General features: G+C 47.3%; 1 protein-coding gene across 1 annotated transcript in view; it reads right to left on the bottom strand.

The window, feature by feature from the left end:
• Positions 1-8196: 8196 nt before the first annotated feature.
• Positions 8197-12112, bottom strand: part of ALDH4A1 (aldehyde dehydrogenase 4 family member A1) — a 36289-nt gene continuing 32373 nt past the window's right edge. Inside the window, exons 13-15 of the mRNA XM_027842798.1 lie at positions 11517-11638; positions 10737-10855; positions 8197-9876 (exon numbers count right to left, since the gene is read on the bottom strand). Coding sequence (XP_027698599.1) covers positions 9764-9876; positions 10737-10855; positions 11517-11638 — 354 coding nt within the window. The 3' untranslated portion in view covers positions 8197-9763. The remainder of the gene's footprint in view (positions 9877-10736; positions 10856-11516; positions 11639-12112) is intronic.

The raw sequence follows: 12112 nt of genomic DNA, 5'->3' as shown, positions 1-12112 counted from the left end.
GAGATGGAGGATGGGAGAGGGAAGACAGGAGATGGGAGATGGGAGATGGAGGACGAGAGATGGGAGATGGGAGATGGGAGATGGAGTGCCATGTACAAGAAATAGAAAGAAGGTTGGTGTCCCTACCTTGTAGATGGTTTAGAGGAAAATCAAGCGCAATAATATTGCAAACATAGGAAAGGGACAGATTGTGGGGACTTCTGATACAAATAGAACAATTTCTATTTGATCCTGGAGGTAACAGGGAGCCATTGGAGTTTACTAAGCAATGGAGGTGGCCTGATCAGACCTGAGCTTTAGGAAAAATCACTTTGGCAACTGAGGGGAGGACAGACTGGAGAGGGGAGAAACTTGAGGCAAGAATACCAGGGAGGAGTTGCATCCTTCCTCCTCATCTCTGCCTCCTGGTTTCCCTGGTTCCCTTCAAGTCCCAGCTAAAATCCTACCTTTCACAGGAAGCTTTTCCTGATCCCCATTAATTCTAGTGCTTTCCTTCTGTTGATTATCTCCAATTTATCCCAGATATAGTTGTCTGCATGTTGTCTCCCTCATTAGATTGTAGGCACCTTGAGGGTGCTTTGGCCTTTCTTTGTATCCCCAGCGCTTAGCACACAGTAGGCAATTAATAAATGCTTGATCGATTGATTTCCTATATCCCTATAGATCTCTCCTGAGCTTTATCCATCAGATCCAAGGCCCCTCCTGTACCTTCCTTTTCTCATTCTCCTTTCATTTCTCCGGAACCCTGCCCAGTGTGGTTGGATCGGAAATCCAGGAAGACTCATCTTCATGAGTTCAAATCCAGCCTCAGACACTCACTAGCTGTGTGAATCACTTGGGCAAATTGCTTCGCCCTGCTTGCCTCAGTTTCCTCCTCTGTAAAATGGGCTGGAGAAGGAAATAGCAAACTATTCCAGTATCTTTGCCAAGAAAACCCCAAATGGGGTCATGAAGAGTCAGACAGAACTGATCGACTAAACAACACGTCCAACAAGCCAGATACCAGAGAAAGCTACTACAATGTGGGAGGAATAACAGCTAAAACATTCAGAAATTCACAATAGGCAAAATCCAAGAAATAAGCCAGGATTCCCCATGGCCTCAGCTGTCTATACACAATTCACAAAGTATGATAACAAGTCAAATAAATCCTAGAATCAGAGCCAGAGCTGGAAGAGCCCTTAGAAGTCATCAAGTCCAAACCCTTCATTTTACAAATGAGGAAACTGAGGCCCAGAGAGGGAAGGTGTCAGAGCTGAGATTAGAACCCAGTTCCAATGACTCCCTCTGCAACATGCCACCATTTATAAACATGTTCCTCTCTGCCACATCATCTTCCTCTTCCTGATACTCCAGTGACAATATTGCTTCTTTCTGCTGGGCCACGGGGGTACAGTAGGTCCAGTTTGCCTAGATGTCTCTTGAGCTCCTCTTGTGGGAAAGATGGAGGCATTTGGGCTAGATGAGAAGGGAACACAGTTAGTAAACACAGAAGTAGTTGAATGACCAGGCCTCAAGAGTAGCTGTTAATGGTTCCATGTCAACTTGGAAGATCTCCAATGGAATGCTTGGCCCTGGGCCACTTAACATTTTTATCAATGATTTGGGGGTGGGGGGGGAAGCATGGATGGCCTACTTATCCAGTTTGCAGCATGGGAAAGAAATCTGGGACACAAAGCTGGAAAGAATAGCTAACACATTGGATGACAGAATTAGTATTCAAAAATATCTTAACAGACTAGAACAATGGTGTCACACTGAAATAGGAATGGGGGCCATTGGACCATACATAAGGAGCCATGCAGGCCACATAGCAACTTAGAAAACCACACATTTATGGATTTTTTTTTTGTAATTAATACATCAATATAAAATCTGATAGGAACTACATTTTAATCTGGGAGGGCCTCACTCAGGGGTTGTCGCGGGCTGTAGGCAGCCAGCCCTGGGCCAGAGTATTGGGTCAAATCAAATAAGATGAAAATCAATTAGAGCCAAAAGGTTTTACACAAGGGTTTTTAAAATGAGCTTCATAAGTACAAAATGGAAAAAGAGGAGCAGCGGTTAGGACACTTTTTTTTGTCTGAAAAAAATTAACTTTTACTGAACTGCACCTTCAATCTCAGTATGATGTGGCAATCTCAATTTGCATTAAAGGAAACATAATATTTAAAAATAAGCCATGATGGTTTCACGGTAGGGCAGCTAGGTAGCACCATAGTGGATAGAGAGCCAGGGCTGGAGTCAGGAAAACTCATCTTCCTGGGTCCAAATCTGGCCTCAGAAATTTGCTAGCTGTGTGATCTTAGGTAAGTCACTTTACTCTGCCTCAGTTTCCTCATCTGTAAAATGAGCTGGAGAAGGAAATGGCAAACCATTCCAGTATCTTTCCCAAGAAAACCCCAAATGGAGTCATGAAGAGTCAGACACGACTAAAAAGATCGAACAACAACGACAACTCTACTCCAGTCCGACCACATCTGGAATATTGTTCAGGCCTGGGCACCATATTGATTAACTTAGAGTGTCCGGGGCGGGCAACCGGCAGGTAAAGGGCCCTGAGCTCATCAGCTGAAGCAGGAGTGGATGTTTAGCCTGGAAAAGGAACACGGAGACTGGAAAGTTTGCCGGGTCAAAGAGACTAAACTTACTCCACTTGGCCCCAGTTGGCAGATCTAAGAATAATAGATGGACGTTATAAGGAAACAGATATAAAGAAGACGGTGCAGTATGAAGGAACGAGCACCAGATCTGGAGTCAAAGGACCTGATGCAAATCTTTGCTATCGGCGTAACCTTGGGCAAGTCACTTAACCCTTCCCTTGACCTCCATTTCCTCATCCATAAAATGAAGGTGTTGGACTAGATGGCCGTCTTCATGCTACAGTCTGCTAATGATTGGTCCGAAAATGGGAAGGGCTGTATTGGGAGGTAGTGAGTTCTCTGTTACTAAGAATGTTCAAATAGAAGCTGGACTGACCTCTCATCAGGGATGCCGCCAAGGGAACCTGTGTCCCGATCATCTGTTATACTGCACCAGAGGTGTCAAACACAGCTGCCTGAACAAAATTAAAATGGAAATATTTAACAAAATAGACAATAAAGTAAAGGGAGTTTAAAACTAAGACAGTATGCCACCCACAGGGATCCTTTTGTACAGGTTAGCAGCCCCTAGTTCTATTTGAGTTTGATACCACTGGTACCAGATGATCTCTCTCTTCCAGCCCTGACATTCTGTGTTCTAAGGGCCTTCCCAGCTCTGACATTCTGTGATCTAAGGGCCCTCCCAGATCTGACATCCTGTGTTCTAAGAGCCCTCCCAGCTCTGACATTCTGTGATCTAAGGCCTTCCCACACATTATTTGTCCAAAGATCTCTCCAATCTAACATTCTATGTCTCTTCTAACTTCTAAGGTGCCTCCCAGTACTGAGTCCTATTTTTTGCCTATTGACCTCTTGAACAGTGAAACTTTAGAATATCATTTTGGAGCAGTGTGTAGGAATAATGGGATGGGACATAGGCTTGAGGTCAGAAGGCCAATTAGGGAGTTATTTAGTGACAGACCAGGCAAGGATGCAAAGGGACTGAACTATAGAGGTCACCTCTATAGAGGTGAGTGTAGAGAAAGGGATAGATGCAGTGGCTGTGGAGGTAAGATTGACAAGGCTTGGCAATTGATTGCAGGGTGATGTAGGGTGAGGAAGAATAAGAAGCCAAGGGTGGCTCTGAGGTAGCAAATCTGGGGAACTAGAAGGATGGTCCCACTCTCAACAAAAATAAAGAATTTAGCTTTGGAAGAAGGTTGGGTTTGGGGAGAAAGATAATGAGTTTGGTTTCGGACAGGTTGAGTTCAAGATGCCTATGGGACAACTAGTTTGAAATGTCTGCTGGGCTGCTCATGTTGAGGGACTGGAGCCCAGGAGAGAGGCCAGGGCTGGAGAGAGATCTAGGGAGTCGTCTTCATAGAGGTCATGGTTGAACTCATGGCAGCTGATGAGATTGCTAAATGAGAAGATGGGTAGGGAAAGAGGGGGACTCAGGACAGAGCCTTAGCAAAATTCCAGAATTATGGGGCAGAATTTGTATGAATCTAGCAAAGGAGATTGAGGAGAGGTCAGACATGTCAGGGGAGAATCTGGAGAGAATAGTGCCAAGAAAACCCAGAGAGGGGATGGTATCTGGGCGGGGGGGGTGTCACTTGTGTTAAATGATGCTAAGAAGTCAGGAAGGATGACACTGAGAAAAGGTTATCATTATTTGGCAATTAAAGGATTACTGGGAACTTTGGAGAAAGCTGTTTCAGCCAAGTGATGAGGACAGAAACCAGATTACAAGGGTTTGAGGAGTGAATGAAAGGAGAGAAAGTTGAATTGAGGAGTATAAACAGATTTTTCTAGGAGTTTGGCTGATAAAAGGAGAGACATAGGACATTGACATGAAGAGATGGTAGGGCCAATTCAAGATAAGATTTAAGAACAAGGGAGACCTGGTTGCATTTGTAGACAGCAGGGAATTTGCCAGTATATATAAAGAGGTTGATAATTAGATAAAGACCTCATCAACTCCTATAGGTTCAATTATCATCTCCATGCAGATCGATACATTCAGCCCTAACTTCTCTCCTTGAGCCGCAGTCCCACCATCGCTTACTGCCTCTTAGACATCTTAAACTGGAAGACCTCTTGGCATCTCAAATTCAGCTTATCCAAGACAGAACTCATTCTCTTCCCCATCCCCACCCTACCACCAACCTCCCACCTTTTCCAAACTTTCCTATTACCATCAAAGGCACCACAATCTCATAGTCCCCCAGGTTCACCAAATCTCATTTCTATCTCTAGTGTCCTTTTCTCCATTCATATAGCCACTTAACTGCATGATTGCAATGGTCCCCTCATTGGTCTCTTTATCTCGTCTCTCCCCACTCCTTATGCATCCTCCCCATAGCTAAGAGAAGGACCTCATCAGTTCCCATAGGTTTAATTATTATCCAAAGTGCAAAACCTCCCTTTTACTTCAATTGAAAGCACAGATCTATCGCCCACACTCACAAACACTATTAACCTCTAGAATCAAATATAAATCATTTCATTTGACCTTTAAAGCCTGTCACAGTCTGACCCCTTCGTACTTACAGAATGAGTATAAATAGCAATTGTTTCTGTTCTGGCCAGAAACCTTGAGGGCCTTCCCCAACCAGATTGTTTTTTGTTTTGTTTTTTTTTTTGAGTAGGCAAACTAAGCCATTTTTTGCCTCATTTCTAACCTACCCATAAATCACTGAATGGGTGTTGCCTCAGACAAACTGAGACTTAGGAAAGACCTTAGCTGAAAAAGGTCGTCTCCCACTGCATCCAGGGCCATTGCCAATTGTCCTGACCTACATCTTGCTACTGGACTCTGATGACTCTGGAAGACAGAGTGAGGCAGATGACTTTGCACAGCTTTGCCTCACTTAAATCCAATTCACTTGCAAGTCAAGGCATCACCCTCCTGATGTCATTGGTCCTCTTTGAGAACTAGGAATGAACAACAATCTGTGTCTCCATGTACACAACAATCTAGCTATTCTGGTCTAGTAGCTGTTCCTCACAGGACACTCCCATCTCCTGTCCAAGCCTTGGGCCCCAGCTCTGGAATAAATGTTCTCCTTTTGCACCTCTGCTCCTTCAAATCTCTGGTTTTCCTTCAAAGATCAGACCAAGTGATACCTTCGGTAGAAGGCCCTTCCTGATCCCCTGGCTGCCAATGTCTTCCCATCCAAGATCTGTTTGTGTCTGCTTTGTATAGGTTATATATATGCCTATATACAAACCCATCATATACTCTGTTGGAATGCAAACTTCTTGAGGACAGGGATGCCTTTATTTTGTCTTCATATTCCCAGTGCTTAGAACAATGCCTAGTATATTTGTTGCTGTTGAGTTTTTCCAGTTGGGTCCAACTCTTTGTGACCCCACTGGGGGTTTTCTTGGCACAGATACTGGAGTGGTTTGCTATTTCTTTCTCCAGCTCATTTGATAGGCGAGGAAACTGAGGCAAACAGGACTAAATGACTTGCCCAGGGTCACACAGCTAGTGTCTGAGACCAGAGTTGAACTCATGAAGATGTCTTCCTGATTCTAAGCACATTGCTCTAACCACTGTGCCACCAAGCTGCCTGCCTAGTATATATATTAGGTGCTTAATAAATGTTTCTTGATTGTTGACTATGAAGTCAATTTACTGTATTGTAACTCAAGGTTTTATATATATATATATATATATATATATATATATTTTTTTGTTAAACAATTGTGGCATCTAGGTGGTGTAGTAGTCAACTTTGGAGAAAGGAAATCATTCCTTTGACTCTGGGCAAATTACTTAACCTTTCTGAGACTCATTGGTGAAAGAACAGCATTTATCCCTCAAGGTTGTAGCAAGAATCAAATCAAATAGAATAATTTGCAAACCTTAAAGTCCCATATAAATGTGAGCTTTTATCCTTTTGTAACAAAGCATAGTTAAGCAAAACAAACCCAGATGTCAGCTTGTCTGCCTGCATGCTTTGGCAGTGGGGACCCCTCTTGTTAGGGGCCTTTGGGCAGAGGCTGAATGGCCACTTTTTATGTTAAAGGGGATTCCTCTTCCAAACTACAAGAGCACCTTAACATTCTGTGATTCTCCAACCCTCCCGCTCCCTGTTGGGCCCCAATTCCGAAGGCCATAACTCCTGAAGGAAGCTGATGCAGGTGCCCCCTTCATTTCCTTACAAGAGCCTAGCCTGTCATGCTCACGAGGCATGACAGTCACAGCGGAGACACCCATTTCTAGTCAAATGGTTCCTGCCCAGGCCCCCTCAGCTGAAGCAGGGAAATGAAGAGGCTCCTTTGGTTTCTGAGACTTGAGGATTTACTTTATAGACCATGCAAAGCAGCTGTCACACACAGACTGCTTTCGAGAAGAGGCTGAGACCCAGAGAGTTTGGGCCCCCTTCCAAGTAATACTGCCTGTGGTGAGAAGGAAGACCAGGGTAGGAACTATAGTGATGAGCAAACATGCCCCCAGAAAAGCTCAGATCCTTGCTGGAGGTTAAAAGGGAACTTTTGAGAAAAACAGCAGCCATGCTCACTGGGAAATCTGGTTTAGTCTCAGCTCTGCTGTGGGACCAATGCAGTCACCTAACAGGACTTCCTAGATGAGAGGTCCAACAGCTTGTTCTAAAGATCCCACCCGGCTCTGACATTCTGTGTTCTGTGTGACTGTGGATGACTAACTTAACTCACACGGATGGTTCTTCATTGAGGTCGAATTAGATTAAGGTCCTTCCTAGCTCTCCAATATTCTGTTCCAAGGGCCCACCCAGCTCTGACAATGTGTTCTAAGGGCCCTCCCAGCTCTGACATTCTGTCTTCTAAGTTCCCTCCCAGCTCTGACATTCTATGTTCTAAGGGCCTTCTCAGCTCTGACATTCTGTGTTCGAACTGCCCTCCCAGCTCTGACATCCCACTAAACCAAAACTTTTGCCACTAGAAATACACACTCAGTTTTTAAATTGGGAAGAAAGTTGGGAGAAACTACATACACATTTTTCTTTTCAAGGAGCAAATTTCTTTTAGTTTATCGGCAGTTCAGGAGCTGATGTATTCTGAGGTTGGTGCACACAAGGCAATCTTATTTTTCAAATATTATTCTTACCATACTATCTATGGTGAATAAGTAAAATTGTTACTATAATTTTTTAAAGTCTGCAATAACGACATAACATTCTAAACTCTCATGGCCTGGAAAACCACACTTCTGGGTTCTGAGGTCCCACAAACATTGTCTGATTTCCAAAAGGTTCCTGCTCCATCGTATGACCCTGTGGCATGCTAATGGTCAACCACAGAAAAGGTGCGGATGGGAGGGAAGAATGACATTAGAGATGACTCCATTAGTGGTGCTGGAGAGAGCATCTCTCACTCGGCCTCAAGATCTCAATCCTAAAAACAAGGGTGCTTGGAACAAGCGCCTCAAGGGAAGGGCTGCCTTTGACCTTTCTTCATATCCCCAACGTTTAAAAGAGAACACAGTAGGAGCTTAATAAATGTTGACTGAACGGCTGATCATCTATAAACTAGAAATGCCATCCCTAAATAAGAGTGGGTAACAATGTGTCAGCCGTCCCCAGATTCCCCTCTGCCCCAAGAAGGCCACACCCTCAGAAAAGGCTTGCATAAATACCCAGAATTTTATTAAGCAGCAGGTAGTATCCAGTGCACACCCACACTTCACATCACAGTTCAGAAACAGGGAAACCCCTCTGAGCCAAGCCCCACCCCCTCACATTCCACCTCCAGTACAGAAAAACACAAACGTGCCTGAAGCTAAAACCACAGGACTCCCCTCTGCCCCTCAAGGGCCTGAGTAAACTGCAGGCTGACTCGTGCTAGTGATGTCCAAGCCCAATCCCAGAATAAGATGACCAACAGTAACATTAGAACAGTTGGGTTCTCAGGCTTCTGAGGACACAAAGAACCAGCCATCCTGGTGATTTTTTCCATTGCTCCTCCTTCCACCAGGATCAAGGCAGCCTAAATACCCAGTCACATCTCAGGATTCACTCAAATGCCTATGACCCCACTCTGATCTAATGTGGGAACCCTTCAGGTGGGGGGCCAATTGACCGCCTCAAATGGATCCAGGGCTAATTGGGTCATTATCTGGCGAGGAAACCAAGGCACAGAGAGATGATGTGATTTCCCCAGGGTCTCATGAGTGGTCTGCATTTGGAAGCCCAGAACATTCCGAAGGCAATGGGCCCCAAGTGGGTCTCAGGAGCTAGAGGGGTTGGGAAGGTTTATCGGGCCTACTCCCCACAAGCACATTTCAGGCTTCTCCATCCCCAAGGGCCTGAGATGGCTGGAACCTGGTATCTTTGGAAGTGCTGCCCCATGGACAAGGGTCATAAGCTAAACGCTAGCATAAGGCTGAAACCACAGCAGAGATAAGGAAGGAGCCAGCTGAACCCCTCAGGCTATTCACTAGTATGCACCTGGAGTAAAGAGTTCCATGGACCCAGCCACCACAATGCCTGGGCCTGGTCCCATCCAGGTGGGCTTAAGGCAGACTAGGGAAGCACCTACAGAAAGCAGGGAAGGATGCTCTGCTTTTCCCTACACACAAACATGTGCCCATACATGAGAGTAAAAGACCAAGAAAGAGAGGGAGAAACAAGTCAAGCAGGCAGCCAGCACTGAGAACCACTGGCTACAGGTAATTTTCTGAGACGAAGCACGGAAAAGGAACCCTTCCCCTTCAGTTCTTAAGGCTCTGGTGAAATTCAGTGACAGCCCTTAAGGGACAGCAGGAGGCAAGCCTGTGTCTGCCCTGGAGGACAAAACTCTGTGGGGGTGTGGGGTATATGTGCAAAGAGTTAACACAACTTCAAGAAGGGCAGAGAAGGACACTCCATCGCCAGCTTCGGCCACTTTCCTGAGGACACCCAATTCAGTGCCCTGCCCAAGTCCTCCTCCCGGGCTCATACAAGATGGCAGCATCCCATGGACTGAGCTAGAAGAACTGGCAGGAGTGTGGGATTAGCTAAATGTGTGTGTGCACGTGTATGTTGTGTGTGTGTGGGGGGGGGTGCACAAGTGCACGTGAGTGTGCACAATCTGACATCACAGCCCAGAGGCTCAGCTCAGAGGCAGAGAGAGGCTAAAGAAGGTCAGGAGCTAACAGTGCAGGCAGACAACCGGTCAGTAGCTTGGACGGATGAGGAGCTAGTCCCCGTGGCTCACTGCATGTAGGAATACTTCCAGTCCCCAAGGGGAGCATGCGTCTCCTTGATGACCTGGGGTGAGGTCCAGCGGAGGATGTAATGGGGGCCACCTGGCTTGTCATTTGTCCCTGTTTGAAGAGAGAAGGTTTTAAGAAGGAAAAATGATGCCAAGAGGGATCAATCTGAGGAGGTGACTGGGTTGACTGAGGCCCAGCTGGTGTTCCAGCTATAGCCAAGCATCAAGCTTATCCTGTAAAGCTGCCAAGTGATACCTGATACACCCGTACCGGGTGGGCCAAGAGGGTGACAGGGCGCTGGACTTGGAACCTGTTGGCTGAGGATGAAATAACCCCAGGAACCGCCCCCCCCCCACCAGGGATGTACTGGATGCCCTCTGCTGAGGGTGAGAAGAGAGGACCAACCCAAGGAGGGGATGAGGGGACACCAAGAGGACAGAGAGAGGAGGATCTGAGAAACAGGACAGCAGCGTCTGGAATGTGGCTGGATTAGAAGGGGGCAAGACAATGACAAGCCAAGGACAGTCGGGCTGGGGCTTCTTGGGGCCCTGTCATGGACCAAACACACAAGCTGTAAAGGTTCCAGGATCTAGTCCTAGCTCAACCCTGCTCTTACCCATGACCTTGGTCAAGTCACTTTCCGACTTTGGAGCTGAGCTTCCTCATATATAAAATTATGAGGCTGCATGACATGATTCCTGAGACTGACAGTTAGAAAGAACCTGTATTCTAGGGGCCAGCTCTGACATTCTGTGTTCTAAGGGCCCTCCCAGCTCCAACATCCTGTGTTCTAAGGGCCCTCCCAGTTCTGACATCCTCTGTCCTAAGGGCCCATCCAGCCCTGACACTGTGTTTTAAGGGCCCTCCCAGTTCTGACAATGTCTCCTAAGGCACCCCATCTCTAACATTCTATGTTCCAAAGCCCCTCCCCATTTTGACATTCTTTGTCCCCTCAGCTAACAGGGGCTCACCTGACATGCGGGAGCCCCCAAAGGGCTGCTGAGCCACTACTGCGCCGGTGGACTTGTCATTGATGTAAAAGTTGCCGGCCGCGTTCCTCAGCATCTTTGTGGCCTCATCAATGATGTTCCTTCCAGGCAGTAGAAAGGAAGAAAGAAAGTGGGAAGTCAGCCCAGCCTGTGTGTCCCCTCCCCCAGCCCAGGGCTCAGGCTTCCGAGGGGGGTCCCACACTTCAGTCCTCTGACCCAAGGGAGCCACCTCCAATCCTCATTCCTTTAGCCAATGTAAGAGTTCAGGGCAACAGGAACCAACAATAGCTCCATCAACCAGAGTCAACTAGGCAGGAGCTTCCCAAAAAGGGGAAGGAGAAACAGTCACCTGCTCACTGCAGAAATCGGGGGGCAGGCCCCACTCCCAATCCTAGAGTCCCTTTTCTACTTCCTGGCTGCCTCTCCCCACTTAGTGGCTCTTCTCGTGGCCTGGGGGGCCAGGAAACGACCAGCTGGTCTAGAAGGTCTTCAAGATACACTGAGTTCTGAAGTTCTCTACTCTTCTGGTTCTCTCTTTCCCTACCCTTAGGTCCTTCTTGGTTCTGACATTCAAGGCTTCTAAGGACAGAGCCAGGAGCAGGGAGTATGCAGAAACCAGAGCCAGAATCTCAGCAGAGGATAGATGGATGGAGGGGGTATGATCTGGAATTGGAGCTCACCATCTAGTAGGAGCCAAGCAGGTGCAGGGAGAGGGACCCAGGCCCTGCAGCAATGCCCCAGCCCAGCCAGCCGCCCACTCACTTATCCTGAGCAAACACTGCCCCCGTGAGGCCATACGGGGAGGTGCTGTCCACCAGTCGAAGAGTCTCCTTGTACTGGCCTTCCGGGTACACGCAGACAGTCAGAATGGGGCCGAAGATCTCCTGCAAAGGGGCAGCCAGGGTCAGGGCACATGAGGTGTGAGCCCCCTGGCTCAGAGGACACCAGGGAAGGGCAAGGGCCAGCCCCGCCCCGTCGGCCTCACAGGCTGAACGCTGCCTTCTCCCTGAGCAGCAATGGCCCCAAATCTCTCCTTGATCCCTGCTGAGCCACAACCAGGCCACCCCAGCCTGCTCCCTTCCCTGTCCAGCTAGCAAAGGCTCCACAGGTCATCATTTACCCCTTTCTTAACTGCCCACAGCTGAAGGCCAAAGGTCAGACCCAATACTACTTGGAGGAGTGCCACCAAAACTTTTTATCCCATTAAGGTACAGACTGGGCATCAGGGGACAGAGTGACTCTGGTCTTCACTTCCGATATCAGAAAGAAGAGGCTGAACCAAAAGGTCCTCCCAGCTCTGACATCCTGTGTTCTAAGGGCCCTCCCAGCTCTGACATCCTGTGTCCTGAGGGCCCTCC

The sequence above is a fragment of the Vombatus ursinus genome, unplaced genomic scaffold (assembly GCF_900497805.2).
Source record: "Vombatus ursinus unplaced genomic scaffold, bare-nosed wombat genome assembly UNPS02014884.1, whole genome shotgun sequence".
NCBI classification, from domain to species: Eukaryota; Metazoa; Chordata; class Mammalia; order Diprotodontia; family Vombatidae; genus Vombatus; species Vombatus ursinus.
This window is presented reverse-complemented; position numbering and strand designations above follow the sequence as displayed.